The 27,860-nt window shown below is 67.5% G+C and overlaps 4 protein-coding genes and 2 non-coding genes across 8 annotated transcripts; 4 read left to right on the forward strand and 2 right to left on the reverse strand.

Annotated features, from left to right (window-relative positions):
* The first annotated feature begins 215 nt into the window (after positions 1 to 215).
* On the forward strand, positions 216 to 2,602 carry TCF23 (transcription factor 23). Its single transcript, XM_049818420.1, has 3 exons — positions 216 to 1,242; positions 1,691 to 1,942; positions 2,283 to 2,602. Exons 1-3 carry the CDS (start codon positions 1,027 to 1,029, stop codon positions 2,424 to 2,426), a joined length of 612 nt encoding a protein of 203 aa, XP_049674377.1. The 5' UTR covers positions 216 to 1,026; the 3' UTR covers positions 2,427 to 2,602.
* Positions 2,603 to 3,130: 528 nt separating this feature from the next.
* On the reverse strand, positions 3,131 to 9,454 carry SLC5A6 (solute carrier family 5 member 6). Of its 2 annotated transcripts, none has more exons than XM_049818400.1 (16): positions 9,419 to 9,454; positions 6,869 to 7,347; positions 6,424 to 6,489; positions 6,304 to 6,355; positions 6,135 to 6,202; positions 5,877 to 6,031; positions 5,515 to 5,655; positions 5,296 to 5,425; positions 5,103 to 5,191; positions 4,912 to 5,024; positions 4,757 to 4,824; positions 4,561 to 4,647; positions 4,269 to 4,444; positions 4,049 to 4,152; positions 3,859 to 3,980; positions 3,131 to 3,754 (listed from the first exon to the last, which is right to left on the reverse strand). In XM_049818400.1, the coding sequence occupies exons 2-16, from the start codon at positions 7,196 to 7,198 to the stop codon at positions 3,605 to 3,607; spliced, it is 1,851 nt and encodes a 616-aa protein (XP_049674357.1). In that variant the 5' UTR covers positions 7,199 to 7,347; positions 9,419 to 9,454; the 3' UTR covers positions 3,131 to 3,604. The 2 variants fall into 2 exon arrangements, with proteins under 2 accessions (XP_049674357.1, XP_049674356.1); XM_049818399.1 differs by lacking the exon at positions 9,419 to 9,454 and adding an exon at positions 9,104 to 9,382.
* A 351-nt stretch (positions 9,455 to 9,805) lies between these two features.
* Positions 9,806 to 12,695, forward strand: ATRAID (all-trans retinoic acid induced differentiation factor). Its single transcript, XM_049818419.1, has 7 exons — positions 9,806 to 9,984; positions 10,378 to 10,508; positions 10,787 to 10,858; positions 11,851 to 11,922; positions 12,008 to 12,129; positions 12,225 to 12,325; positions 12,441 to 12,695. The coding sequence occupies exons 1-7, from the start codon at positions 9,904 to 9,906 to the stop codon at positions 12,543 to 12,545; spliced, it is 684 nt and encodes a 227-aa protein (XP_049674376.1). The 5' UTR covers positions 9,806 to 9,903; the 3' UTR covers positions 12,546 to 12,695.
* A 625-nt stretch (positions 12,696 to 13,320) lies between these two features.
* LOC126046784 (U1 spliceosomal RNA) lies at positions 13,321 to 13,484 on the reverse strand. The gene has a single exon (XR_007508419.1). It is a non-coding gene; the product is annotated as a U1 spliceosomal RNA (small nuclear RNA).
* Positions 13,485 to 14,864: 1,380 nt separating this feature from the next.
* LOC126046785 (U1 spliceosomal RNA) lies at positions 14,865 to 15,028 on the forward strand. The gene has a single exon (XR_007508420.1). It is a non-coding gene; the product is annotated as a U1 spliceosomal RNA (small nuclear RNA).
* A 556-nt stretch (positions 15,029 to 15,584) lies between these two features.
* GTF3C2 (general transcription factor IIIC subunit 2) lies at positions 15,585 to 27,674 on the forward strand. Of its 2 annotated transcripts, none has more exons than XM_049818381.1 (18): positions 15,585 to 15,786; positions 16,227 to 16,608; positions 17,520 to 17,820; positions 18,360 to 18,454; positions 18,767 to 18,844; positions 19,835 to 19,933; positions 20,229 to 20,456; positions 20,712 to 20,823; positions 20,971 to 21,088; positions 23,111 to 23,142; positions 23,376 to 23,505; positions 24,100 to 24,244; positions 24,525 to 24,686; positions 25,191 to 25,278; positions 25,633 to 25,761; positions 26,176 to 26,307; positions 27,068 to 27,175; positions 27,351 to 27,674. In XM_049818381.1, the coding sequence occupies exons 1-18, from the start codon at positions 15,663 to 15,665 to the stop codon at positions 27,555 to 27,557; spliced, it is 2,670 nt and encodes an 889-aa protein (XP_049674338.1). In that variant the 5' UTR covers positions 15,585 to 15,662; the 3' UTR covers positions 27,558 to 27,674. The 2 variants fall into 2 exon arrangements, with proteins under 2 accessions (XP_049674338.1, XP_049674339.1); XM_049818382.1 differs by having other exon boundaries at positions 27,042 to 27,175; positions 27,351 to 27,471.
* The last annotated feature ends 186 nt before the right edge of the window (positions 27,675 to 27,860 follow it).

The following is a 27,860-nucleotide window of genomic DNA, read 5'->3' on the forward strand; positions in this document are numbered from 1 at the left end:
GCCCCATCGCTCTGAGCCCCGCCCCGTCTCCCGAGCCCCACCCCTTCCCCAGCCCCGCCCCATCGCTCTGAGCCCCGCCCCGTCTCCTGAGCCCCACCCCTTCCCCAGCCCCGCCCCATCGCCTCATCGCCCCGGCGCATGCGCGGCTCGGAGGACCGGGGGGTGGGGTGGGTGTTGCGCGTGTCCGTGGGGTCTGCGCGCCGCGGTCCCTCGGGGTCCGGGGGGTCCTGCTGTCCCCGCTCAACCCCAACCCCGCCACCCCCACCCACAGAGCCGTATGGGGAGGGGGCGGCCTGGGCCCCCGTGGTCCCTGCCAGCCCTGTGTGTGTCGCCCCGGCTGCCTCACTGTGCCTCCCCCATCCCAGCCTTGGCCCAGCTGTGCCCCTCCCGTGCCGGCCCCCCCGGGAGTCCTCACCCTGCTGTCCAGTGGGGGATGTGGGTGCTGGGGTGCTCCAGGCTCCAGGTGTGCTGGGGCTGGAGTCAGAGGCGCTGGGGGTGGCGCAGCCCCCGGAGGACCCCCTCAGGCTGTGCCGGGTGGCAGCGGGTGCGGGAGCCCCCCCCATGGGGTGCGCCCAAGGCCGCAGGCAGCTGCCTGCCCCCCGGCACCAGCACCGGGCTCCCGTCCCACTGGCGGGGCCTCGAGCGTGTGGGCTGCATGTGGGGCCAGGGCACGGTGTGACCCCACGTGGGTGCCCTGCCCGGCACATGGCCTGTGTCCGCAGTGTCCTGCGCGGGGCTCAGCGGCTCCCGCAGCGCTGGGGCCAGGCCGTGGGGTGAGCAGGACTCCTGTGGGCGGCCGCGGGCCGGGGGAGGCTCCAGCTGGGACAGCCCGTATCCTCCTGCTCATCCCACGGTGCCAAGGAGGGGGAGGCGAGACGCCTGCCCAGACGAAGCCGTGGGCCGTGCTGTGTCGGGAGGCGGCGGGGGGACGTAACGGCGCTCCCTGGGTCGCCCCGACCCACCGGCGCTCCGTGGGGCTGAGGTGCAGGCAGGAGCGCGAGCAGGAGCTGCCCAGCGGGGCCTGGCATGGCTGAGAGCGTGGGGGCAGGCGATGGCGGGGGATGCGGAGCGGGGCCGGCGGCCACATACAGCTGCTCCCCGGCCACCACCGCCTACGGCTCCCGGGGGAGGAGAGGTACCTGCAGCCCTGCACGAGCTGCCCGGCGCTGCCGGGGAGCCGGCGCAGGCAGGACCCCAGGGCCCTCGTCTGCCGACTCGGGGAGCCCCCCAGCAGCAGGACAGGTAAGGAGCTGGCTGAGCGCAGGAGCGGGACCCCACGGACCCCACACACAGCGGCAGGAGGGGGCCCCAGGGACACGCCTGCCACCCCTTGCCCCGCTGCACCAGGGCCGCCTGGCACAGCGGGCCCCGGGGGTCTGCCGTGGGGCTGCCATGGGGAGGGGGTGCATGCCAGGCAGCGCCAGCCTGCCCCACTCGGGTGCAGGTCACGGGCAGGACTGAGCCTGGTGGGGTGCAGGCAGGGGGGCACAGGCTGCCCCACAGGACACAGCTGCGGGGGCATAGACAGCCTGTGAGTCTGAGTCCTGGGTTCACCTGGCTCCCCAGGGACAGGTGGCATCATGGAGGACAGGTGCTGTCCCTGTTTCCGTTGGGGGTGGCAGTGCCCACCGGAGCCTCAGCTGTGGGGTGCCATGGGCCCCGGGCTGGCTCAGCCTCCCTCTCTCTGCAGGGACCCCCTGGGCTGCCATGCCCCCAGAATGCGGCACGAGAGCGGAGCCGGGTGCGGGCGCTACGCCAGGCCTTCCTGTCGCTGCAGGCAGCCCTGCCTGCTGTGCCCCCTGGCACCAAGCTCTCCAAGCTGGACATCCTCGTCCTGGCCACCAGCTACATTGCCCACCTCAGCCATGCGCTGGGCCGTGGGCCCCCCCCGCCCACACCCTCCTGCCCGCTCCACGGACACCCACTCCTGCACCCCCTGAAGGTGAGACCACCGCCTCGAGGTCCAGCCCCCCGGCACCAGTCCCTGGGGTCCCCCATGCATGCTGGCACCTAGCCCCTGGGGTCCCCCCTTATCCACCATGCACACCAGCAGCCAGCCCCCCAGGTCCCCCAGTGCACGATGCGGCTGGTCCCGGGGGTCCCCAGTGCATGCTGATGGCCATTCCCTCAGCTTCCAGCCGCTCCACCCCGGGGTCCCCCAGCGTGCCCCACACACACCGGTAGCCAGTCCCTGGGGTCCCCCCGTCCCCAGGTGTGGGTCACCAGCAGCAGGAGGACAAAGAGCCACCCTCCCAGCCTCAACCCCTCTCCCTCTCTTGCAGAAGTGGCCGATGCGCTCCCGCCTCTACGTTGGCCCCTGGGGGGGACCCGGTCCTGACCCCCCTGGGGCACCCACCGCCACCAGCAGCCATGAGCACACAGGCCTGGGGGACAGCAGGCTGGAAACAGGCGATGGCCCCCCCTGATAACTGGGGTGCCCATGGCCGCGGGAGCCCCCACGTCTGCTCTCCCCACTGTGTGGGGAGGCCGTGCCCCAGGGTGGGGATGGGGGCAGCAGCCAGGATGGGGGGGCCAGTGCCAATGGGATCCGCACTCCCATCCTGCACGGGGGTCCGCGAGTTCCACAGGCACAGGGCCAGGACCCCAGGGACACTTGGGGTGGGCTCTGGTGGGAACTCCAACCATGGGGCTGGCCCTGCGCCCCCTGCCTGGCCTGGGGATGGAGTGGGGGGGGGTGGGGGGGGTGGGCTGGGGGCCGCCCAGCAGCAATAAACCTGCAGCGAGCACCCGCCGCCTGCCTCCTGCCTCCGCTGCACTGGGGCTGTGGGATGGGCCCCCCCATGAGACCCTCACCCTGGGCTCTGTCCTGGCTCGGCTGTACCCGGGGGATGGGGAGATGGGGGGCCCTGTGCCCCCCCCCGCCATGGAGCAGCTGCCCCCTGGCTGCGCTCACCTGGGTCCCCCAGGCGGGTCCCCCCCCGTCGGCCCCGTGCCATGGGAAAGGAGCCAGGGCCAAGGCCGCCGCCATAAATCTCCCCTGGCTGGCGAGGATCCCGCGCCAGGGGGAGAGCAGGGCCCCCCTGCTGCTTTGGGAGACTGGGGTCCCATGTCCCTGCAGGCTCCCGAGGGACAGTGGGGAGGGGGCTGGTCCCAGGGCTCCTCCGACACCTGCGCTCCAGAACCATTTATTGGCAGGACAACGAACACATAGATGGGTGATGGTGGGGGCTGGTGGGGGGGGATGCGGGGCAGCCCCCGGCCCAGGAGCGGTGTGGTAAGGCACATGGGCAGCGTCCCACCCGGTGGGGGAGAGGGCACCGCTCTGACTCGCCCCCACACCCGTGGTCCCAGACACCCCCCCCCAGCCGGGGGGCAGGGGCCGGCGCAGGCACTGGCAGTGGCCCCGGCACGGGCAGACAGAGGGCCCGGGGCTCGGGAGCCAGCCCACCGCGGGTGCAGGCAGAGAAGCCCTGTGCTGCCTGCGGCGGGTGCAGCCTGGCCAGCCCCCCCGGCAGGGACCCAGCCCCTCCCGGTTATTTGGTGCTCCCTGGCTTCGTGTGGGTGCTCCACAGGAGGTCTGTGCCCCCTGCCCAGGGGGTGGCTGGGACCCCCATGTCGGGGGGGGGGGGGGGGGGGGGTGTGCTCAGAAGGAGGTCTCCTGCAGGGCATAGGCGGGGGCCCCGGCTGCACGGATGTAGCCCTGTCCCTCCTCCTCCTGCCAGCTGGGGCCGGGGGGGGCCAGGCCATTGGGCACCCTGTTGCTCTTCACCGTGGCATCCGCATGGTCAGCATCCTGCGGGGACAGAACCGGGGGGCAGCAGGAGCACAGAGGGGGGACCAACCCCGTGTTCCGCTACCGCCCCCCCCCCCCAGAGGGCTGGGGTCTGGGCCCCTCACCTGGGCAGAGAAGTCCACCCCGCAGCAGAGCCTCTGCCGGTATTTCTGGGGCAGGCAGCAAAGCAGGCGAGGCAGCACGGGGTAGATGGTGCGGGGGTCCACGGCTGCTGCTGGCGTGGGGCCTGGGGGCAGAGCAGAGGGTCAGCGGCATGGGGGAGCTGCCACCAGCCCCCCCACCCCTGACACTCACCAGTGAGCAGGCTGACCAGGAGCCCCACCAGGATGACGGTGGTGGAGTTGTGGGCGCTGTACCACATGTAGGACAGGCTGTAAAACTTCTGCAGCCCTGTGGGGCTGGGGGAGTTGGGGGTCAGGTGGGGGGGGGAAGAGGTGGAGTGCATGAAGCAGCACCCCCGCAGCCCCTGTTCCACAGCGCCCTGGCGCCGAGCCCCCCACCCCACCCCACTCACCTCTGGGGGGCTGGCGTGGGGGCCAGCAGGGTGGTGGCGAGGATGGTGGTGAGGTTGCCCATGGTGGGGAGCACGGTGCTGTTGGGTGGGGGGGCCCCCCTCATGCTGTGCAGCAGACTGCCGATGCCCACCCAGAAGGCCATGGCCAGGCCTGCCAGCAGCCCCACGACAGCACCCTGCAACGGAAGAGAAGGAGGGTGCTCACCCCCAACCGGGCTCAGGGTGCCCCAGCCCCCCCGGCACTGCCCCTCCGCGGGGGTCTGTGCTCCCAGCTGGGCAGGGGGACACTCACCACGGGGTTGGCGCAGGGGAAGAACATGCCCAGGCAGAAAAGCCCCAGGAGCGGGCCCCCGACCATGCCGAAGATGCTGATGGCTGCCTGCGGGGACATGGCCCTCAGCACCAGCCTGCCGCCCTGGCCGCCAGCTGGCACCGGCCACCCACCGGCTGGGTGCCGGAGCTGGGGGGCCCCACAACCCCATCCCTACCTGCAGCACGGGGCCCAGCATGGAGGACACGTAAGCCATCCCCAGGCAAAGCAATCCATAACCAAAAGCTGGGGAAGGGAGTGGGGGGTCACGGTGGTGCTGGGGACCCCCCACTGCCAGCGTCAGTCCCCCCTCTGTGCCGCCCCGCCACTCACCCAGCAGCTTGGAGAGCAGCGTGGCCCGTGATTCTGACAGCCCGGGGCAGTGGGGCCGGACCAGGTCCTCCATCGTCACCGTGGCCAGCGAGTTGAAGGCGGAGGAGATGGTGCTGGGGAGGAAAGGGAGCAAGAGGGGGCTCGACTGGGACCCCCCCTCAGCCCTGCCAGCCCTGGGGCCTCCTGCTTACCTGAGGCACCCGCTGAAGAGGCAGGCGACAAAGAGCCCGGGCAGCCCCGGCAGGTCCTGCAGCACATCCATCACGAAGTACAGCACCAGCTGGGGCAGGGGGGTCAGTGCCTGCAGGGCCGGGGGGAGCGGGGTCCGGCCCTGTGGGCTGCAGGAGGGCTAAGGTGGGGACAACATGATACCCGGCCACCCACCTGGTCGGAGGACCCGGGGCGCTGGGTGGGCGCCAGTGGGTGCTCCCGGTCGTAGACGAACATGACGAGGCCGGTCAGGCAGCTGAGGCAGAGGACGATCTGCTGGCAGGGGAAGACGGCGTAGCAGGAGCTGCGGGCGCCGGGCAGGCGTCAGAGGCGAGGGAGGGCGGCGAAGGGGCCCGTCCCGGCCACGGGACCCCCAGCCCCGGCCCCACTCACAGCTTGGCCTCCCGCTCGCTGCGGGCGCTGAGGTACCGCTGCACCTGCGCCTGGTTCACCCCGTACAGCGACAGCATCATGAAGACACCCCCCACCGCCAGGGTCCAGAAGGTGTGCCGCTTGAAGGGGTCAGGGTCCAGGCTGCGGAGAGGCGCCAGCGGGGAGGGTCATGGCGCTGGGTCCTCACCCGCACCCCGCACCCCACGGGAAAGGGCAGCAGGAACAGCCCCCCTCCGACCCATGCTGGGGTCCCTCTCCCCTTCCCAGCTGCCCTGCATGTCCCCATGGCGTGACATGGGGTGCCCAGCTCCGGGTGGGTGAAGGTGTCTCGGTACAGGGCGCAGTGTGGCTGGGCCACTCACTCAATGCCAGAGATCTTGCCCTCCTGCTCCGCCAGGTGCCAGACGCGGGCCATGCCGCCCACCCGCTGGGCACCCACCAGGATGACGGCCAGCTGCCCCGCGAACATCACCAGCGTCTGAAAGACGTCCGTCCAGATGACAGCCTTCAGCCCACCCTGCAAAGGCACGGCACCCATCACTGCAGCCCGGCAGGGGCACAGGGCACCCCACGGCCAGGCAGCAGCCGGCACTGCTGCGGTGCAGCGGGCAGGGACTCACCAGTGTGGTGTACAGCGTGCAGACCAGCCCCATGGTAAGCACCGCGCTCCAGAGGTCAAAGCCCGTCACTGGAAGCAACAGAGGCCATTAACAAGCCTGAGGGGGTAGCAGCCCCACCCTCGCAGGATGGGGCTTCCAGCATCGCCCCGCTGCTCCCGTCCCCCCTTACCTGCATTGAGGGCCAACGCAGGTGCGTAGAGCACCACCCCCATGTAGATGACCTGTGGGGAGAGCAGCGCTATAGCCGTGCACGGCCCCCTGTACCCCCCCCCCCCCCCGCCCCACTCACCATCTGGAAGATGAAGGTGATGGTACCAAAGACCCGCACCGTCTTGTTGAAGCGCAGCTCCAGGTACTGTGGGGGAGACGGGTCAGGGCACTGTCCCACCCAGACGTGGGGTCCTGAGCAGAGGAGACATCCCCCACCTCCCCCATGTCCCCCCCCACGGCAGTGGGGAAGCGGAGCGGGTCGGGCAGTCCTCCCCCAGCACCTTGGCTCCTGCTGCTGCAGAGACACAACGGGGCCAGCCAGCACTGGCTGGGGCAGGCGAGGTGCCCAGGCGGGGGACGGGATGGGCGCTGGACAAGCTGGGTGGGAGCCCTGTTTGGGGGGCATGGCAGGCTGGGGTCCAGGACAGGGGCATGGTGCAGTGAGGGACCCGGAGCCAAAAACCCCACTGGGCGCCATCAGCTTGTCCCCTGAGGCCACGCGCCTGCCTGCATGTCCCACTCACCTCGTAGGTGCTGGTGATACGCAGGCGGTAGAAGACGGGGATGAAGACGTGGGCCGGGATGAGCAGCCCCAGGAAGTAAGAGCAGCCGAGGAACCAGTACTCGGTGCCGAAGCGGTAGATCTCGGCCGGCACACCCAGGATGGCCACGGCCGACTGGAAGGTGGCCAGTAGGGAGAGGGCAACAGGCAGGAAGCCCATGTTGCGGTTGGCCAGGAGGAACTCCTGCACCGTGCGCTGCCGGTCCCCGCTCAGCGCGTAGAAGAGCCCGATGGCCGACGACAGCACCAGCAGCAGCGCAAAGATGCTGTAGTCGATCACCGTGAACTCCATGGCGAGCGTCTCCTGTTACTGCTGTCGCGCTGGAGACGCTGCTGCCCAGCCGCCTGCCCCGGCTGCACCCCGCCGGCCTCATAGGCATGCCAAGCCCCGGCAGCCACCCCGGCAGCAGGTCCTGGCCAGCATCTCCCCGGCACTTGGAGCTGCGGGAGGAGGGACGGGTGTCAGCACCGGGCCGGCCACACCAGGAGCTGCAGCAGACACTGCAGGGACCTTCGCTCGCTCCTCTCCCTCAGCCTCAAGGACCTGGTGCGGGGTGGGGGGGGCGAGGAACGGCCCCTTAACCCTTCTCCTCCCTCTGGGCTGGGCTCAGCACGGCGGCGCCCACCCCCTGGGCTGCCAGACCTGCCCCCGCCAAGGGAAACGAGTGCCTCTTCCAAAGAGCACCGAGGCCACAGTTGCAAAAACAGTCCCACCCAGGACCCCGGCAGCACCGGCCCTGCCAGCTCCACACGGCTCTGCCAAACCCGGCAGAACCAGCCCTGTGTGGCCAAACCCAACACAACCGCCCCCGGTGCAGGACAGCCCCGCCAAGCGCGGCAGCACCGGTCCTGCCGTAGCCAAACACAACATGACCCAACCATCCCGGCACCGCGCAGCCCCGCCAAGCCTGGCAGAGCCACCCCTGGTGCGAGAGCCCAGCCAAACCCAGCGCAACTACCCCAGCTCTGGCGCCAGCCAGCCGCCCTGGGGCCAGCACAACCCAGCCAGCGCCAGAGCAGCCGCCCCCACAGCAGCCCACCCTGCAGGACCAGCCCCACCAGCAGCCCCCAGACTCACAGGACCCATGGACAGGGCTGGGGAGGGCAGGCGGATGGGCAGCAGAGCCCAGTCTGCGCGGGCGAGGAGAAGCCCTGGCACCCTCACCCAGCTGAGCAGAGGTTGGGCAGGGTGACCCCCACAACAGGCGCCCCACACAGCCGGGAATGGATGGACGGACGGATGGATGGGGACTGCCAGTCTCAGAGGCTCTGGGCAGCAGCCAGATGGAGCAGACGCTTGAGCCACTGCCGGCCCTGGCACCCCCCCTGCCCTGCTCACAGGCCCCCGCTGGGCCTCTGCTCCCACCCCTGGCTCCGGCCCCTGCGGAGCAGGAAGGGGGCGGCCAGGTGGCCCCAGGAGCAGAGCAGGGAGCGGACACGAGCAGAGACACCCCCCCCCGCCTCCGCCAGCGGGCAGGGGGCTGCGGGGAGCAGGGACCCAGGAGCGGCGAGTGCCGGGGGAACGGCGGGCACCGGCGGGGCAGGATGCGGACAGACCCCACGCCGCCGTACCAGCGGGGCAGCGTTAGGGGCTGCCACGGGGCAGCGCAGGGCACGTGGAGGACGAGGCCAGTCTGCCGGTGGTGGGGGGCGGGTGGGGGACGGGGGCTGGCGCTGCGCCCGCCGTGATCCCCGGAGGAATGCCCGCCCGGGGCATACTTGGGGGGATTAGGCTGAGCCCCGCCTGGCACCCCTGCACCTGGCACGGCTTGCCCGGGCCTGCCCGCCGCGGGGGCCAGGGGACTGGGGCAGCCGTGCTGGCACGGGGCCCCCTTCCCCGGGTGGGAAGCGGGTGAGAGGGCAGCGCCCGCCCACCTCACGTGCCACCGTCGCGGTGCAGCTCCCGGGCAGGGTCCAAGGTCACCCCACCGCATTCCACCGCGGAGACTAAACACGGGGCGGGCGGCGGCAGCGCCGTCCCTGACGGCTGCCCCACCGGCACTGCAGCCCAAGGCGCGGCAGCCCCGGGGGTGGGGCGGCTCGGCCCAAGGCTCCCCTGTACCCTCCCCGAGGCCCCTCGGTGTCCCTGAGGCCCCTCGGTGTCCCCGGCCCGAGGCCCCGCTCCCCCGGCGCCAGGGTGTCCCCGGTGACCCTGCCTGAGGCCCGGCCCTCCCGTCCCCGGTGTCCCCTGCCTTACGCTTCCTCGTTCTACCCCGTGTCCCCGGTGACTCTGCTCGAAACGCCGCCGCCGCCCAGTGACCCCGGGCCACGGCCCTGCTCCCCCGTCCCCGGCGTCCCCGCTGGCCGCAGTCCGAGGCCCGGCCGCCCCCGCTGTCCCCAGTGACCCCGGTGTCGGCCGGGGGCGAGGCGGGGCGGGCGGCCGCAGGATGATTCCCCGGTCCCGCCGTGTGGTCCGAGCCCGACGGGGCCGCTCCGGAGCTGGGGGGGGGGGGGGGGCGGGCGGACACGGTGACCTTGAGGGGGCCCCCGTCGGCCCCGGTACGAGACTCACCGGCGGCGGCGACCGGCGCGGCAGTGCTGGGCCCACGTGCCGCGCTGACAGCCGCCGGCGCGCCCTAATGACGCCAGCAGCGGGGCAGCTCTGCCCTCACCGCCACTTCCACCCGGCACCGCGCGCCCTGATGGCGTCAGCGACCGGCCACCGGGGCGGGGGGGGGTTGGGGGGGTAGGGGGCGGCAGACGGGACACAGGGCTCCGGGTGGGGCCGCCCCGGTCCCGGCCGCGCTCCGCTGCCTCGAGCAGGTCACCGCGCCCCGGCATCCCCTCGCCGCGGCCCCGCTCGGGGTCCAGAGGGCGGCCGGAGCGGGAAGGCGGCGGGGGAGGGGGCGAGGGCGGGGCGGGGCGGGGCGGGGGGACGGTCCCGCCCCCACGGCCGCCAGGGGGGCGCCCTCACACCGGGCGTGTCCGGCGGGGCGGTCCCGGAAGAGCCCCGGAGGAGGAGGCGGCGGTGGGAGGTGTCCCGGCTCGGCCGGGGCCATGGGCGCTTTCCTCCGGCTGGTGCCGCCGCTGCTGCTCCTGCTGCTGCCGCCGCTGCCCGGGGCCGCCGGCGGTGCGGCGGTGAGCGGCGGGGCCGGGGGGAGCCCGGGACCGGGGGGTGGCGGTGCTCGGGGGTCGGTGGCGGTCGGAGGATGGCCGCATCGGGGATGCCGGGGGAAGGGGTGCGTGTCGGGGAGTGCCCGGGGTTGGAGGGTGCTCCGGTCGGCGGCGGGAGGGCTCCGTGGGGGAGCCCGGGGGTCGGTGAGTGCCCGGTCGGGGGGAGGTCGGAGGGTACCCGGATCAGCGGGGTGGCTCCGGGGGGCGTCGGAGGGTGCCCGGGTCGGGGGTGGCCGGGTCGGATCGGGGGGGGGGGGAACCCCGGGAAGTGAGGGGTGCCGGGGGGTACTGGGGGTCAGGGGGTGCTCCCGTGGCTGCCGGCGCTGCCCGGGCCCCGCCGAACGCCCCCCTCCCCAGGTGTGCGGGCGCTGCCCGGGGCCGCTGCGAAACGGTTCCATCGTAGCCCGGTACTGCGCGTCCCAGGCCGGCACCGAGAGCGAGGGACGCTGCTGCCGGGAACGGGGAGCCCGCCCGGAGCGTCTGCTCGGGTACGGGACAGTGGGACGGCGCCGGGAGGCACGGTTGGAGGAGGAGGGGAACGGGCTGGGCGCGAGGCTGGCGTGCACTGGGGGTGCAGAGGGTGTCGGAGGTGCTCGGGGTGCGGGAGGGTGCCTGGTGCAGGGGGATGACGGGGCGGGTGTTGGGGGACACGGGGGGTCAGGAGAATGGAGGGGGTGGGGGGTGCGTGGTGGGGGCAGGCAGGATGGGGGTGCAGGGGGTGCCAGGCACGCTGACCTCCCCTCCCCTGACTGCTGCCTCCTCACAGGCTCGACCTCAGCAACTGCTCCCTGCGCAGCCTCCCCCCAGGGCTGGCTGAGGCCACGGCCGCCGTCGTCCTGTGAGTCCATGTTCCCCCCTTGTGCTGTGTCCCCCCGCCCCTGCTCCCCGCAAGAGGCTGGGCCAAGCAGGGAGAGGGGTCTGGTGGGACCCTCCCCCCTGCCCCGATGGGCCCCCGGGCCAGTGCAGCCCTGCCTCTCTGGTCCCCGTCCCCCCAGCAGCCTGCTGCCCACAGGACACCAGCCACTCTCCATGCTGTTTGAACAGCGGTGGCAGTCAGGAGGAGTCCCCAGTGACTGGCAGAAGGCAAACATCACCCCCATTTCTAAAAGGGGGGACTCTGGGGACCACTGACCAGGCAGCCTCACCTCTGTGCCCGGTCAGAGCATGGAGCAGGTCCTCCTGGAAGCTCTGCCAAGGCGTGTGGGTGACAGGGAGGTGATCAGTGACAGCCAGTGTGGCTTCACCAAGGGCAATTCCTGCTGGACCAACCTGGTGGCCTTCGATCATGGAGGGACCGTGCTGGTGGGTAAGGGAAGAGCAACTGATGTCATCTGTCTTGACTACTGTAAGGCCTTTGACACGGTCTCACACAACATCCTTGTTGCTAAATCGGAGAGAGATGGGTTTGGCAGATGGACGGTTAGATGGATAAGGAATTGGTTGGATGGCCGCATCCACAGAGTGGCAGTCAACGAATGGCTCAATGTCCAAATGGAGATCAGTAACGAGCGGTATCCCTCAGGGGACCAGTACTGTCCCATGTCTTTATTAACGATGTTGTGGGGCCGAGTGCAGCCTCAGCAGGTCTGCGGGTGGGTGACGCTGAGCTGTGTAGTGCGGTTAATTTGCTTGAGGGAAGGGGTGATGCCGTCCCCAGGGACCTGGGCAGGCCGGGGGTGGGCGCATGTGAACCTCATGAAGTTCCACAAGGCCAAATGCAGGGTCCTGCCCCGGGGTCAGGGCAACCCCCAGTATCCATACGGGCTGGGGGATGTAGGGATTGAGAGCAGCCCTGCTGAGAAGCTCCACGCGCCCGGTGTGTGTTTGCAGGGACCTGACAGAGAACCCCCTGACACCTCTTCCCAATGGCTCCTTCCTGGGATTCACCCACCTGCAGCACCTGTGAGTACTGGGGCGGGGGGGGGGGGGGGGGGGGGATGGGGTGCAGGGGCCACCGCAGCACCGGGTGCTGAGCTCTGCTCCTCAGTGCAGTGCCACTGGCGCTGGAGTGCCCAGGTGGGAGCAGTGCCTGGGAGGAGGTGACGACACACGGGAGCAGCAGGCTCTGCCATGGCCAGAGGAACCTCTGCAACAGCTCCATGGAGCTCGGTATGGCGGGGGGGGTGAAGGTGCCTTGTCTGGGGGTCTGACAGGTGGGGGCTGGCCCTGGCCTGGCCCTGTGACCCCCCACTCTGCTCTGCCAGCCTGGCTGTGCCCTGAGAATGCTGCCTGTGCCCCGGATGGCCCTGGCCTCGTCCAGTGCCTCTGCGACAGCCCCTTCCATGGCTACAAGTGCCTGCGCGAGGTGAGTGCCTACAGGACAGGTCCCCCCCTCCCCACACCCCCCCCCAGCCAGAGCCAGAGCAGCGTGGGCGGGGGGGGGGGTGGGGGCAGCGCCACTCACTGCTGCTTCCTCGCAGGGGACATTCCCTGTGCTGCTTTTCTGTGGGATCCTGGGAGCCATCACCCTGTCCCTGTCCCTCCTGCTGTGGGGCACCCAGCGCCGGAAAGCCAAGACCCCCTGAGCGGGGAGGGTGTGCCTGCGCCAGCGTCTCTGCTGAGGCCAGGCTCGGGGGGCTCTGGGTGCTGGGGGGTCTGTGTCCCGAGGGGCTCTGTGCCCTGGCGTCTGGCTCGCCATGTGTGAGCTGGGATTGAATAAAGCCCGCAGCATCCTCTCTGTGTGTCTGTCCGCCTCCTTCCTGGGACAGGCAGGGAGCGGTGCAGGCAGCTGCCCGGGGCAGTGCGGGACCCTCCAGGCAGCTCTGGGGAGCCGGCTCGCGGGGCTGGGGGCGCCCCCTTTCTCCACCCGCTCCGCGGGGGACGAGCCCCCGCGGCTCCTTTGGATCCCGGCCCCGAAACCGCGCTGCGCTGCGGGCGTGCGGCGAAGAAGTGCAGCGGGGTATCAGCAGGACCTGGAGCGCGAATACGCGGGGCGGGGCTGTCAGGGGCTTGTTCATGCAGATCAGGCACCGCGCGGGATGACGGGACATATCCCCGTTACACGACGACGACGCCGGCCACGGGCGTCGCAGGAGCTGGTCTTCCTGTGGCAAAGACAGAGGTGGCAGAGAGAGAAGGCGTTACGTGGGCGGAGTGCTCTCTTCTGCTGTGGGTCGTGGTCCGCGAACGCTGAAGAGAGGACTGGATACGTGGGTCGACACAGGGCACAGTCCCGCGTTCGACCACCGCCGTTCAACATAAGCACACCGACACCTAAACACGCGTGAGGCGAAACAAAAAATGCCGGACTAAATATAACACTCTCGCATAAAACTCCGTCTGTCTTTGACACTGCAAAACCAGGGGAGAGCGCGAACGCAGTCCCCCACTACCACAAATTATGCAGTCGAGTTTCCCGCATTTGGGGAAATCGCAGGGGTCAGCACACCCGGAGTGCAGGGGATGAGCCTCGCCCTGGGAAAACCACCTGCCTGATCATGGTGTCTCCCCTGCCAGGTAAGTATGCCTCCCACCGCACGCGCCAACGCCGCACGCCACACCACCTACTCCCAACGCACGGACACACGCGACCACACTCCCACCACACACCCGCGCACACCACTCGCTCTACACCCCACACCTGCCCGACACGCGGCGCCCACGCAGCTCCTGCGGCGCCCGTGGCCGGCGCCTTCTTGTCACGGTGATACGTCCCGCCATCCCGCGCCGTGCCTGATCTGCATGGACACGCCCCCGTCCCGCAAAGCCCCGCCCCTGGCGGCCCGGAGCGGCTCTGCCGCCGCCGGCGCGATCTGCGAAGCCCCGCCCCCGGCCGCGGGTCGGCTGGCGTCCGTCTGTCCCTGTCCCCGGGCGCCCACCGCGGAGCCGACGCTCCCCACAGGCCTCACAGGCCCCAGCGCCGCTGTCAGGCTCGGCTGCTCCCACGCTGGCACCGGCTGCGCGGGGCGCAGGCAACATTTTGCCTCCTGCGGCCGTCCGGCACCTCCACCATCACCGTGGCCCGTCACAGGTCACCGAGCATGGCTCGCGGTGGATGACCCTCTGCCAGCTGGCGTGGCACGCCTGCACCGTCCCGTCGGGCCCTGGCACTCGTGTGCAGCTGGGCTGCTGCAGCGCTCCCTGCCCCGATCCCCATCCTGGGGGACACCGGCCCTGCTTCAGCCTTTCCCCGGTCTCGGCGTGCTGGGACCCCAAAGCCCGGGGTGACGCCTCTGCCCCCTCCGGTGTCACCAGGTCCCCCACGTACAGCACCCTGCCCGCGCTCTCCGGCACCCCTGGCCGCTCGGCTCCCGCGGGGCTTCACCTCGCCGGGCCTGGTCCCCGGGGCTGGGACGCGCCTGCTGCCCCCAGTCACCCTCCCGGCTGCGGCCTCGGCACGCTCTCTGCGCCGCCCGAGCTTCGCCGGGGACCCGCTGGCCGTCCCCGCGGCGCTCCCGACGCTGTGGCCTGGGTTGGAGGGACGACGCCCCGAGCGCTGTCACGACTATCGCCGACGCGGCGGGCGCGGTCGGGGGCACCTCCGCGGGCGGCCGGGGAGGGGCGGGGGGAGCGCTCCCCGAGGCCTCCCGGTGGCGCTGCCCTGCGCGCGTGACCCGGGGCGGGGCCTTGGGGACAGGGGCGTGGCTTCGCAGATCGCGACGCTCCCGGTCGGCGGAGGCGTGTCCATGCAGATCAGGCACGGCGCGGGATGGCGGGACGTATCACCGTGACAAGAAGGCGCCGGCCACGGGCGCCGCAGGAGCTGCGTGGGCGCCGCGTGTCGGGCAGGTGTGGGGTGTAGAGCGAGTGGTGTGCGCGGGTGTGTGGTGGGAGTGTGGTCGCGTGTGTCCGTGCGTTGGGAGTAGGTGGTGTGGCGTGCGGCGTTGGCGCGTGCGGTGGGAGGCATACTTACCTGGCAGGGGAGACACCATGATCAGGCAGGTGGTTTTCCCAGGGCGAGGCTCATCCCCTGCACTCCGGGTGTGCTGACCCCTGCGATTTCCCCAAATGCGGGAAACTCGACTGCATAATTTGTGGTAGTGGGGGACTGCGTTCGCGCTCTCCCCTGGCTTTACAGTACAAAAAATAGACTACGTTTTCTGGGGTATTTAAAGAGTAACGGAAACGGTGATACCATTATTTGTGTTACCCATACTCAGTCCAGCGCTTGTCCTAAGAGAAGGGCTCATGATCGTTGCTCTTTGCGCAGCCACGATCACCAGTTATACGCCGGGGACGGACGGACGGACGGCGCCAGCCGCCGCGGGGAGGCGCCTAATTGGTGTCATTGCTCTGTCATATTGTGCTGTATCACCTCACACGTCCCCGTCCCGTCCCGTTCTACCCCACGCCGGGTGTCCCCTCAGTTTGGGGTGTCTGGCGGAGCCTCCCGCCCGCTGACCCCGCACTGTCCTGTCCAGACACCTCTAATTCACGCGTGGACGTGTGCGGCTCTGCGGGGAGAGAGGCGATCGCGTCTCCGTGCGCCTCCGGTGGTGCCGGCGGGACGGGGAGCCACTTGCGAAGGCGCAGCCACGTGGCTGGGGAGGGCGTGGATCGTTTCGGTAATGACGTTACCGACGTGACGCCATCCCGCCGCGCCACCGCCGCGCTGCGACTTCCGCCTCCGGTTCCGTGCTGGCGGCGCGGCCCGCAACGGGGCGGCAGCGGCGGCTCCGGGAGCCCGTCCGGATCCCGCCCGGATGGCGTCCAGCGCCGCCCGCGGGCCGCGCTGCCGGGAGCGGAGCCGCCGGGGTCGTTCGCGACTGGGATCGGTGACCACCGGGCGCAGCCGGAGTCGCAGCCGTGCACGGGCGGGAGAGCTCCGTACGTACCGGGGACGGGCGGTGCCCCGGGGCCGTGCCCGCCGCTGCGGGAGGGATTACGGCGGTGCTGGGCAGGGGGTCGCTCCCCGGGGCACCGCATCGTGCCCCGGCGGGATTACCCGGTCCTCCGGGCTGCGTGGGGCAGGCGGAGAGAGAGGCCGGGGCTGGAGATGCCGCTTGCTCTCCTGTCACTGCTCCGAGCCTCCGGCTTTGCTCGCCTCGGCCTGGAGCTGAGCCGGACTCACTGCTCCTGTCAGCGTGTTTGAAACATTGCCCGGGTGCAGGTGTCCGACCCTGTGTCTGTACCTCCGACCCTGTGTCCCTATGTCTCTCCAGGACGGGGGGGCTGGGTGGTGGCAGCCTGGTGGATCATCGTGCCGAGAGGTGGTGGGAGAGCCCTGTTGTGTTTTCATGCTAACTGTGGCTGTTGATTTTGGGCAGGGGAACTGTCACCACTCAGAGATCTGGACGCTTTGGACCACTCTGAGGAGGGAGTAGAAGCTACCAAGTCCCAGAAAAAAACTGTCCGAAACCAAAAACCAAAAAGCAGTCCTAATGACCCCAATGGCCCAGCCCCTGCAGAGACCGAGGGGTGCGGTGAGCCCTCGAGGACATCTGAGAATGGGTCCGTGCCGCCCCCGAAGGCACCTGGGAAGCGCGGGCGGAAATCCAAGACTGAGATGCTGCTGCTGAAGCTGTCTCAGGACCTGGAGTGCCCGACCCCAGAGCCCATCTGTGTGCAGAAGATGCTGGGGAGCAGCGAGGCGGCAGAAGGCCTGGAGACCACCCCCGGCGGGCGCCCCAAGAGACGGGCAGCCAAAGTGTAAGCAGGGGCAGCAGATGCGGGGGTCTGGAGGCAAGTGCTGCAGGGAGATTGCAAGGACAGACAGATACCGCTCTCAGAGTGGTTCCTTGAGACCTGTGTCTTGCGTGGGGGGGGCTTGGTATCTTTCCTGAAGGACTATGTCCCACATCAGTGCGACAGACTGGTTCCCCATGGAGCGATCTTTTCCCACTTTAGGAGAGTGATTGGATCCAGGAGCATGGGGGTGTGGGGAACAGCAGGGGCTGTAGACGAGCTCGCATGTGGCGGGTGTTTGACAGCAGTGGGGAAGAGGTTTCCTTGGTTCCTGACAAAGCCAGGAAGAGGCTTTGTCTGGTGGGGAGCAGAACAGGCTGTGTGAGCCATGCACTGTGTAAAGGGGAGTCCTCGGGGGAGCCCGTGTGCTCTGGGGCCTCTGAAGGCAGCTCAGGCAGTGCCTGTGCTCTCTGAGTGCCCGTGCGAGGAGCCCTGGGTTTTCAGGGGCAGAGCTGGCAGGGTTACAACGCCCTGGTCCCCTCACTCTGCTGCGCAGAGGGAGGGTGCAGCACCTGCAGCAGGGTGCCCAGTGCGGGAACTCCCTTTGCTGAGGGCGCTCGTGGGAGCATCTGTGGCTTTGCTGCCTCGTGGCTGGCAAAGGGCCATATGCTGCTCTGCCTGCTGGATGCGTTCCCCTGCCTGCTGCCAGAGACCCATGAAGGCTGGCGTTCCCTGGGGAGGGGCAGGGGCAGGGGATGCTGGCTGTCCGAGTGGCTGGCCTGGAGCGTGGCAGTGCATCCAGACGGACTTTGCTGCAGCCCAGCTGGGCAGGGCTGGAGCAAACTGCTCACCCAGACCATGAGCTGGAGGGTTACGTCCGCCTGGTCCTTCTGCAGTCCCTTTGCTCACCTCGGGCAATGCCTTTGGTGTCCCAGGGCTTTGCTGTACCTGCAGGAGCTGGCAGAGGAGCTGACATCTGTGTACCAGCCTCCGGCTCCCACCGAGGGTGCCCAGGAGCCAGACCCTGAGCGTATCCAGAAGAAGCGTCGGAGCCGGAGAAGAAAGGAGGAGGAAACAGATAGTGATGATCCTGCGCGAGATGCTGACTTCGTGCCCTCAAAGGAGGTGTTGCTGCAGGCGGAGGAGGAGGAGGGGAGTGACGCGCCACTCAGTGAGGTGTCAGAGCCAGAGCTGGAGGTGGTCCGAGGACACGGTGGGAGGACGTCGTCTTCAGGGGTAAGGCCAAGGTCTCTGTCTTGGCTGCTTCTTACCTTTGGCCCGGCATGAACAACACAAAGTGTCTGAGGTGTCATGTGGTGTACCCACCCCTGGCTGTTTGGGGCAGGACAGCCCTGAAGCAGTACTCGGTCAGGGGTGGCACAGTGCCCGTCAGCCGTGAATCTGGGCATGAGCTCTTGCGTCGTAACTGTGGGCAGCGGCAGCCCCGAGTGAGGGTGGATAGGGACAGGGTGACAGGTACTCCTGGCAGAGGGCTCCTGCTGAAGCTGATGGGAGGTAAAGGCAAGGTCCTGGAGGCTGTGCTGTAGTATGTGGAAGTCCCCAGAACGGGACTTTGTATCTTTAGCCGAACGTGACATGGTCTTGGTGGCTGCTGCTGCTGGGTCTGGGGGAGAGCTCTGTGCTTGCATCCTGCATCGGTGCCTTTTAGGACAGGCGGGTCCCCCCAGGGGCTCATGGGAACATTTGGGCAGGCGGGGGCAACCCAGGCCGGATGCTTTGGCCGGGCCCTGCTCTGAGTCTGCTCTTGTGCCCAGAGGTCCAAGCCCCAGTGCCGAGGCCTCGCTCCCAATGGCTTCCACAACTCCATCATGGCCCCAGTGGAGAAGTGCTCCAGCCTCACCTGCAGCCTGTGAGTGGGGTCTTGAGGAGGTGCTGGGGGGTTCGGGCTGGGCTACAGGGAGTGGTGGCTGTTGGTGCCCTGGGGACCCTCACTATCACAGGCATGACGAGAAAGGAGCGTGTGCCGTTGGGAGTGTCGGCGTTCGGGTGGTGGAGTGGCTGGGCCAAGCCAGGGGTGTGGGGAAGGGCAGGGGCTGAGAGCCGTCGGCGTGGGGATGCCTGTGCTGCAGGCAGGGTGCAGGGACAGGGGGCTGCCTCTGCTGCAGGCAGGGCCTGGGCTGGGAAGTGGGGCTGTCGCTGAGGTCTGGCACATCTGTTGCAGGCGAGATCAGAAGTACTCGCAGTGGGAGTTTCCCGACTGGATTCCTTTGGCACACAAGTGGACATGTCTCTCTGAAAGGTACTGTCAGAGCAGCGTAGGACGGGAGAGAGGCTGGGAGGGACACGCAGCATGACGCTGCCTGCAGTCAGGCTGCTTGATGGGGCAGGTCCTGGCAATGTTCAGGGTGAGCTGCAGCAGGGACAGTGGGTGGTCCCAGCCATCACGGCTGGGGGAGAGCGAGGGCATGGTGGGTGCTGTACTCCCGCACCCCTCTGGTGGGATCAGGCCCCAGCAGAAAGGATGGGGCTTTCTTGTCGTGGGCTTTGTGGATGTTGTGGTTTAACCCCAGCCAGCAACTAAGCACCACACAGCCGGTGGGATGGGAGAGAATAGAAAAAAAAAAAAGGTAAAACTCATAGGTTGAGATAAAAACAGTTTAACAGAGCAGAAAAGAAGAAAATAATAATAATAATAACAATAATAAAATAGCAATAATAGTAAAAGGATTAGAATATACCAAACAAATGATGCACAATGCAATTGCTCACCACTCGCTGACGGATGCCCAGTTAGTTCCTGAGCAGCAATACCCCCCAGACCAACTCCACACAGTTTATATACTAGACATGACATCATATGGTATGGAATAGGCCTTTGGCCAGTTTGGGTCAGCTGTCCTGGCTGTGTCCCCTCACAACTTCTTGTGCCCCCCCCAGCCTTCTTGCTGGCTGGGCATGAGAAGCTGAAAAATCCTTGAGTTAGTATAAACACTACTTAGCAACAACTGAAAACTTCAGTGCATTATCAACATTCCTCTCATACTAAATCCGAAACATAACACTATACCAGCTACTAGAAAGAAAGTTAACTCTATCCCAGCTGAAATCAGGACAGTGGGTCTCATGGATTTGGCCATGGAGTCTTAGTTGCCATCACGGTAGCCGCCAGCAGGACATGCTGGGCTGTGCAGAGGCTGGGATGGGCGCTGGGGCATGGTGCTGTGCTGGGGAGGTGACTGGATGAGGGGCAGGTGGGGAGATGTCCTCTCACTTTCTTCTGCCTCCCCAGCGAAGCTGCCCCGTACCTGCCGGCAGAGGAGAAGTCTCCCCTCTTCTCCATCCAGCGGGAGGGCATCGAAGACGATGGTGTCTTGTACAGGGTAAACAGGTCCGTGGCGGGCTGCCCCGGGGCACTGCCGGGGTGATGGGTGTTGTGCCTGGGACAGGCAGTAACCCCCAGGGCTGTGGCCCCAGCAGGTCCAGGGGCCGGGCAGCCACCCCAGGGCAGCAGGAGTGACGGTGGTCTGAGCAGCCAGCCTGCAGCATGCCCTGGGGTCCCACCACTGCCCGGCCCCATGCCAGGGCTCTGTGCCAGCCGGGTGCTGCCCTGCCCGGCTCACGTGTTCCCGCTCCGCGGTGATGCTGCTCTTGCCTTATGCCCTTACCTGCTTCCCTGCTGGCAGGTTCAACTCGCTGCCGCCCCATGAGGAGCGCCTGGACATGTCCTTCTTTGTGGGTGGCCCTGTGTGGGCGATGGAGTGGTGCCCATCCCCAGAAGGCTCAGCGGCCTCTCAGTACGTGGCTCTCTACTGCCATGGGAGCATGGAGGAGACACACAGTGTGGCCGGGCTCCATGGGGGCCCTGCGCTCCTGCAGCTCTGGGGCCTGGGCACACTGCAGCAGGAGCAGGGGTGAGTGGCCTGGCCTGGGGAACTGCCCCTCTGGGGAAGGGGCTGGGGGCTGCCTGGTTCCCAGGGATGGGGCAGGGCCCCTACCTCTTGTGCCTCCATGGCTGATAGGGTGGTGAGGTTCATCCTCTCCCAGAGCTGCCAGCCATGGCCTGAACCCCATGGGGGCTATGCTCATAGCTAGCTTCATTGCTGGTGTACGCTGGAGCTGCTGGGCACCAGCTCTTGCATTCTTCATGGCTCAACACGTGCCTGCAGCTCTGCCGACAAAGCCGGGCTGGCCTATGCCGTCGCTGCTGACCATGGCTGCGTCTGGGACATGAAGTTCTGCCCCAGTGGTGCCTGGGAGCCGCCCACCACTGCCAGGAAGGTGAGTGTGCTGCCAGAAGGGCTGCCCAGGCCCTGGGGGGCCGCCTTTGTTTCCCCCAGGGCTCTTAAGTCCATGCCCTCACTAAAGTCCTGCCTTCCCTGGTGGGAGATGGTGAGCCTGGGGCTGAGCCTGTGTGTCATTCTGCAGCACCCGCAGATGAGCCGGCTGGGCTTGCTGGCTGTGGCCTTCTCGGATGGCAAGGTGGTGCTGTACTCCCTCCCGCACCCCGGGGCCCTGCAGCGCTCCAAGAGAACCCAGGTAAAAGGTAGGAAGAGCCGCGCCACCGGGCAGGGGTGTCCTGGCCCTCGTCCCACCATGCCGGGGTGGGCGGTGTGCGAACCCTGGGGCTGGGGCCCCTCTGCCCACATGTGAGGGGGCCTGCTGTGCCGAGGGGGCTGGGCTGGAGCACTGTCATGGGGCAGACCCTGCTCGCCAGATGCAGCGGGACAGTGCCCAGGCCAGCATCGCCCTGCCCGGGAGCTGTGTGTAGTGAGAGAGGGACAGTGGAGAGGAGCAAGGCTGCTTGTTGATGTCAGAGGATGTCAAGGTGCTGCTGACCCAGAGGCAGGTTCAGTCTCGGGGGGATGCTGTGGCAGCCCAGCCGGGACATGGCTCCTGGGCAGCCCTGCCTGAAGCTGGGTGCTCTCAGTAGTGTTGCTGTGACTGGAATAGGGTTGCAGGGCAAAGTGTAGCTGTGGTAGTGTGTTCCCGAGCCTTTACCCACCTCCCTGCTTGCTGCTGGGAGTGTGTCCTGTTGTGGCAGAGCTGCTTATTCCCGCCCAGCTCGAGCTGTTTATCACAGCAGGGATCTGGGGCTCTGAGCATTCGGCTGGTCTGGGCTAATGGGGCTTGTAATAGTCTCATCTGTTGGGAGCCGAGCGAGATTGATGACCTGTGCATGCTGCTCGTGGTCGCTCAGCCGTGGCCGACAGCCTGCACGTCCATGGCTGACAATGGGAAATGGGTTCCCTGCACCCAAGCGTGGGTGCCGGTCCCCATCAGCACGTCGCGCTGACGCCTGCGCCAGCCCCGCGCTGGCCGCTGGCGCTGCCTTTCCCGCCCCCCCCGTCGGAGTGCCAGCTCCGGGTGGTTTGCGCTGGCTGCCGCAGCCCCCACGTGGGGAGCTTGCGGCAGGCGCGGATCCTTCCCCAGCCTGCAAAGCTCCTGCGGACAGGCCGGGTCCTGTCACGTAGCGTCAGCCTGGCTGCGGCTGCACGTACTGTCCTTGTGCCTCGCAGCCGGGCTGGGGGTGCCGGTTTGCAGCCGCAGGATCAGTGCCAGACTGCGGCGTGCTGAGGCCCTGCTAGGAGCTGCTGGGTCGGCGTGGCTATGCTGGCTCTCTCTGGGGCTCCAGGTACCCACACCTGGTGTTTCTGCCTGAGAGAGCCCAGGGCTGCTCTCCATGCCGTGTCCTGGCTATCATGGAGGTGCTAGAGAAGATGCATGGCTCCTCCGTATCTCTGCACAACACTGCCTCTGCCTGCGGCTGTCACGCTCTGGGGTGCAGACGTGCTTGTCTGGTGCTCACTGTGCCTGAGGACAGGCCCGCGCTGGGGGACTGGGGGTCCCTTCCAGCCCAAGAGGTGCGGGACGGGGGCTCCACAGCACTCGTGTCGTGTGTCGCTGGCGGGGGAGATTCTCTGGTGGACAAAGCTGGTGTGTGGGGTGTCCTGCGGGCACCTCGTCCTGAGCCGTTTGGGCATAGGGGTCTCTGCACAGTCTGCCCTCCCCAGGAGTGGCTGGCTGCCCGGGTTGCTCCTGCCCCCATCACTGGCGGCCCTGGCCAGCTTGGCTGCCTTTGCCTAGCAGAGCAGCCTGTCCTGCACAGCTGCTCCTTTCATGCCCAGGGCGGTCATGGTCTGGTCTGGCCCCTGTGTGCCACTGAGTCCCCTTGAGTTTGGTGAACACGTCTTCTATCAAGGCAGGCAGCTGGTCATGGTGGGGTGAAGATGGCTGGTGTGGGGGGAGTGTCACCCCTGTCCCATCTCTGCCTGTGGTGCCTTTCGAGGTGCTGCTTCCTCCAGCACAGGCAGGTCCAGCTCCTGGAGGTCTTGCTACTTGCCTGATCTTGGATTTGCTGCTCTGTGTGCTCTGTTTTCTGCTGCTGGGTGTGCTCGCCTGCCGTTTGTCGGCTGTGGTGGGGACGCTGGTCCGTATGGGTGGCACACAGGGACTGAGAGCCCTGGCCAAGGGCCGCGGGGAGCAGTGAGCCAGGCTCCGGGCTCCTACCGCAGGGAGCTTCTATGAGAGCTGGTGCCTGTCCTGACCCTCCTCTGCTCTCTTCTAGATGGGTCCTTCCACAAGCACGTTATCTGCAAGGTCAGTGTCCTCTACCACTGTGGTCCCCCATCGGGGCTGGCACCCAGCAAGCCTCCTGGCTGGTGCAGGTGGGAGAGCTGGGGCAGGAGTCAGGACGCCTGCAGAGCTCGCCAGCCCCAGGGTGTTTGGGGTGGCACAGTAGAGCCATGCTGCCAAACCTGGGTGTCCCCAGCTCTTGGGACGTGGATGGCACCACCGTGGGGCTGTGACTGATGTCTGTCTTTGGCCTCCAGGTCCAGTGTATTGCCACACTCCAGGTGGGCTCTATCCAGGCGGGGAATGCATCCGAGTGCGGCCAGTGCTTCAGCCTCTCCTGGATGCCATGCAAGCCCCATCATCACCTTGCAGCTGGTTTTTATGATGGTGAGTCCCCCACCTGCATCCCACAGCAGAGCCTTTGGGGAACAGCCCTTGCCCTGCAGCAGGCAGAGATGCATACAGAGCTTTCTGCTCCTTCAGCCTCAGCCTGGGGCAGGGAGTGGGGGACCCTGAGGGTGAGGTACAGGGGCAGCGTCATCATGAGCAGCAGCAAGTGGAAGGCACTGTGCAGGAACCTCTCTGCCTGTCCCTGGGACAGGGGGATGGCTTATCGTGGGTGGGCTGTAGGCACCCTCACATACCTGGTGGCTCCAGGACGTGGCTCTGGCTTAATCCACACCTGGCTGACTTGCCTGGATGTAGTTTTGTGTCTGGCTTCAGGCAATCCAGAGCTCTGTGCTGTGCTGCCAGGACCTGCTGTACCCCAGCCATCCTGTCCTGCTCTTAGCCCCAGCTCCAGCCCTGGCTCAGCCACTGTACCTTGCAGCTCCAGCAGCCCCTGCCTGTGCCACTGCCTGTCCCCCAGCCCCGTGCTGCCTTGGATCCCACGCTGCAGTACTGGGTGTCCTCTGCGCTGCTGGTGCAGTTGCAGGGCAGCTGCTGTGGCAGCTCCTCATGGGCATGGGTCTCCTCCCGCAGGTACTGTGGCTGTCTGGAACCTGCTCACCAAGTCCCTGCTGCAGTGTGTGCGCCAGCCTGATGGCTCCCTCAAGCTCTACCCTTTCCGGTGCTTTCTAGCCCACGACCACGCGGTCCGGAGCATCGAGTGGTGCAAGGCCGACAGGTGAGGGCCAGGGAACTGATGCTGGTGCAGGCACTGCCTGGGAGAGCGGGCTCACTCCTGCAGATGAGGGTCCTTTGCTGAGATGGGCTTAAGAGGACTTGCTGCTGGCACTTGGCCCTCTGAGGCATCGAAGAGGTTGGGTTGGGCTTTTCGGGGTGAGAGGGGGTTGAGCCACTGCCTGTGGGAGTAGTGCTGTGCTGTGGGACACGTTGTCCCTGCAGCAGGGACGGGGCATGGCTCTGCGCTGGGGTCTCAGTGCTGCCTTTCTCCTGGTTCTCAGCAACTTCCTGGTCACGGCAGGGAGCGACCGTAAGATCAAGTTCTGGGACCTGCGGCGGCTGTACGAGCCCATCAACAGCATCAAGAGGTTCCTCAGCACGGAGGTGGCCTGGCTGCTGCCTTACAACGGGGTCACTGTGGCCCAGGACAACTGCTATGCCTCGTGAGTGCTGGGACCACCGTGGTGCCCTTTCTGTGCCCAGGGCCAGCCCCACTGCTGGGGTCTGGTCTTACTCCACGGGGTCCCTCTGGTCTCTCCTTCCCTGGGAGCATGCGGCTGTGCCATGGTGAGATCAGACTCTGCTCATGCTGGGTCACACCACAGCTGTGCAGTGTTGCCATCCCCTCAGCCGCATCATCCTGGGGCACAAGCAAGGTGGGCAAGGGGAAGGATGAGGCATCTGAGCTGGGCTGGCCAGTGGGGCTCCTGCGTGGCCCCAGGCTGACACAAGTTGGCAGAAGGGTTCTGGGGTCTTGGTGTGTTCTCATCCTTCGGGAGCTGCCCTGAGCTGCCTCGTGATGCTGTGACATGCTGCTAGGGCAAGGACAGCCCCCCTCCATCCGCTTGGGTCCTGGGATCTCTGGGGAGGTAGGCTGATGCTTGGCTCTCGCAGTCTCGGAGCAGCAGTGCAGAGTTCTGTCCTCATCTGTTACCTTTCTGTTGCAGTTACGGTCTCTGTGGGATCCACTACATTGATGCCGGGTACTTGGGCTTCAAGGCTTATTTTGTGGCCCCTCGCAAGGGGACTGTGTGGGTAAGAGTCTGGTGCAGGGCAGTTCTGTCCTGGGGGCCGTGTCAGAGGGGCGGGCACCTACCCCAAACCCAGCACCAGCTGGGTCCCACAGCTGCGGGTGGGGGTGATGACACCTGGCCGTGTGAGGACCTGGCTCTTGGGGCCACCCTCTGCCCCTCGGGTGAGGGACCGTGGCAGCCGTGTGAAGTGGTGTCCCTGCCTGTGTCCAGGCTGGCTGCGCTTCTGAGCCCGGCCCTCCCAGGGTGGGGGGCAGAGGGTGGTGCCCAGGGGTTGGGGTCTGTGGTGCTGCAGCCTGGCTGGGGGTGGTGGGGAGCCCATTGGGACCCCGCGCCCTAGAGCTGTCTGTTCCTGTAGAGCATATCTGGCTCGGACTGGCTGAACACAGTGGCTGCAGGAGACATCACCGGCGAGCTGGTGGCTGCGGTGCTGCCTGACCTGGCCGTCAATCCCCTCAACGTCAAGCGGTCTTCAGACCGCAGATTTGTAAGAGGCCGTCGTGCTCAGCAGGGCCCATCCGCAACACGCGTGGGGCTGGGGAGGGTGGGAGTTGTGTTCCTGGGTCGCTGGAAGAGCGTCTTGAGCCAGCCTCAGGGCCTCTGCTCCCCCCAACACACGTGTGTGTGCACACATGTCATGCGTGTGTGTGTGTCATGCCCTTCCCGCCTGGCCAGGGGCTGCATGGTGGGGAAGGGCAGTGGCAGCAGCCTCGGCTGTGGGCATGGGACCTTTGGGGTTAGGCTTATACATGGGGCACTCCTGGCCCTTTTTGTCCCCTGCCCTTATGGTAGCACCTCCTTCCTCTCCCCTGCCCCCAGCCCCGCTCAGTCCCTGGTGGTCCCTGTCTGCAGAGGAGCAGATGGACCCCCTGCACTGCCCTGAGCCCCATCTTGCCCACAGCCGGTCTACAAAGCCGACCTGCTGCCCTGCAGCCCTGCTGGGTCGGAGGGCAGTGAGCAGGTGCTGCCGAAGACCAGGCTCTACAGTGAGATGGTGACCAAGAGCTACATCCGATTCCGGGACACAGACCTGGTAGGAGAGGACAGGGGGCAGGCCCGGGGCTGGGTGGTCCTGACCATGAGTGGGACCCATGGCAGCAGGGCTGGGGCCTCTGGTGTTGTGGCTGGGTAGTGGGAGCTGCAGGACAAGGAGACACTGCTTTGACGTGGCAGCCCCTCACCTCCGGTGGAGTCCAGGCTGGCTGTCCTGAGAGCACAGGGATGGGCTGCCCGGCCTCCATGAAGCCTGGGCCTGGCTGCCTTGCCAGCCTGGGCTGGGGTCCCCCAGGCAGGGAGCCCCTGGTTCCCTGGGTGCAGGGTGGTGGGGGGCATGGCTGTGGGCGTCAGCCCCAGGCAGAGCAGTGTGCTCAGTGTCCTGGCTGTGGCAGCAGTCTGGAGTGCCCAGCCCTGGGAAGCAGCCTGGGGCGTCCCAGCCTGCCTGGACCTCTGCTGCCTGGTGTGCCAGGCTGTGTTTGGAGGTGTTGGCCTGGGGCACCAGTGCCATGCTTCTCCCCTAGAGAGAGGGAGCGAGTCTGTGGGTCAGAGCTGCTGGGAAGGCACCAGGGAGGTGGGCTGGGGTCTGCCGTGCTCTGGCCGCCCTACCCAGGCCCTCCCTGGGGTTTGGCTCCTGCTGCCCTTTGCCATGGCTGTTTGGCGGGTGACCCTGCGGGCGACCCGTGTCCCCTGGCCAAACAGCACCTGCCCCCGCTGTGATCCTGGTGCCGTCAGGGCTGCTGTGAATGCAGTGCTCCTGCCCCGGGCATGCAGCCCACCGCAGTGCCACCACTTCACAGCGCAGCTTTAAGAACTTCCCCAGCCGGGAGCCCATGCGCAGGATGCACACGCAGGAGGTGAAGGCAGAGCTAAGCCTCGACCGCCTGCAGCTGGAGTCCCTGCACAAGGTGAGAGGGCTGTGCTGAGCCTGCAGCCCCGCATGCAGCGCAGGAGGGTGCAGGCAGGAGGCCGCGGCTGCTGCAGACAGGGTCTGCCTCTGCCCTGCTACCCACGCTGCTTCCTGGGTGCTGGGGTCCTAATGCCTTGGCCACCTCCCCTCCTGACCCCCTTCTCCTCCCACAGGTGCGCTTCAGCCCCAACCTGGACTCGCATGGCTGGCTGGTGTCGGGTGGGCAGGCAGGCATCGTTCGGGCACACTGCCTGGTGGGACTGGCCTCTGGCGTGGGCCACCAGCTGCTGCCGGAGTGTCGTGCCCGCTTCAGCAACCTTTATGGGGACAAGCCTGGCAGCCCCAGCCCTGCCGAGCAATCCCTGCTGCCGGCAGAGTAGCATGGTGGATCCCTTGTGCTGCTGCCAGACGTGCTCACCCTGGGCAGGAGCTTGGGCTGGGGGCAGGCTGTGCTGTCCAGCGGGGCTGTGTGCCCCCTCAAGGTGCTTCTTACCCTCTGGGCCCCTACCTTGGGGGCGGGACGGCTGCTCCTGGCTGTTCACCTGGGATCGTGCTCCGGGCCCAGAAGGATCTTTTTGCGCTGTTTGGTCTGAGCTGGTGCAGGGGTGGGGGGCAGTGGGACTGGTGCATGTCCCTGGCTTGAGCTGTGGGTCTTGGGGCCTGACGCTGGGGAAGCATCCGTA

This window comes from Accipiter gentilis, chromosome 16 (genome assembly GCF_929443795.1).
Source record: "Accipiter gentilis chromosome 16, bAccGen1.1, whole genome shotgun sequence".
Classification (NCBI taxonomy): Eukaryota; Metazoa; Chordata; class Aves; order Accipitriformes; family Accipitridae; genus Astur; species Astur gentilis.

What these genes read in the sequence shown, in the direction of transcription:
- TCF23 (XM_049818420.1), top strand. Translation starts at nt 1,027, where the DNA reads ATGGCTGAGAGCGTGGGGGCAGGCGATGGCGGGGGATGCGGAGCGGGG. An exon ending in GCCCCCCAGCAGCAGGACAG is followed by an intron (nt 1,243 to 1,690) that starts GTAAGGAGCTGG and finishes CTCTCTCTGCAG; the next exon opens with GGACCCCCTGGGCTGCCATG. An exon ending in CACTCCTGCACCCCCTGAAG is followed by an intron (nt 1,943 to 2,282) that starts GTGAGACCACCG and finishes CCTCTCTTGCAG; the next exon opens with AAGTGGCCGATGCGCTCCCG.
- SLC5A6 (XM_049818400.1), bottom strand. Translation starts at nt 7,198, where the DNA reads ATGGAGTTCACGGTGATCGACTACAGCATCTTTGCGCTGCTGCTGGTG. An exon ending in GCACGCTGTACACCACACTG is followed by an intron (nt 6,032 to 6,134) that starts GTGAGTCCCTGC and finishes GTGCCTTTGCAG; the next exon opens with GGTGGGCTGAAGGCTGTCAT. An exon ending in GCTGCTCTCCAAGCTGCTGG is followed by an intron (nt 4,825 to 4,911) that starts GTGAGTGGCGGG and finishes TCCCTTCCCCAG; the next exon opens with CTTTTGGTTATGGATTGCTT.
- ATRAID (XM_049818419.1), top strand. Translation starts at nt 9,904, where the DNA reads ATGGGCGCTTTCCTCCGGCTGGTGCCGCCGCTGCTGCTCCTGCTGCTG. An exon ending in GGGCCGCCGGCGGTGCGGCG is followed by an intron (nt 9,985 to 10,377) that starts GTGAGCGGCGGG and finishes CCCCCTCCCCAG; the next exon opens with GTGTGCGGGCGCTGCCCGGG. An exon ending in GCCACGGCCGCCGTCGTCCT is followed by an intron (nt 10,859 to 11,850) that starts GTGAGTCCATGT and finishes GTGTGTTTGCAG; the next exon opens with GGACCTGACAGAGAACCCCC.
- GTF3C2 (XM_049818381.1), top strand. Translation starts at nt 15,663, where the DNA reads ATGGCGTCCAGCGCCGCCCGCGGGCCGCGCTGCCGGGAGCGGAGCCGC. An exon ending in GAGTGGTGCAAGGCCGACAG is followed by an intron (nt 24,245 to 24,524) that starts GTGAGGGCCAGG and finishes CCTGGTTCTCAG; the next exon opens with CAACTTCCTGGTCACGGCAG. An exon ending in GATTCCGGGACACAGACCTG is followed by an intron (nt 26,308 to 27,067) that starts GTAGGAGAGGAC and finishes ACCACTTCACAG; the next exon opens with CGCAGCTTTAAGAACTTCCC.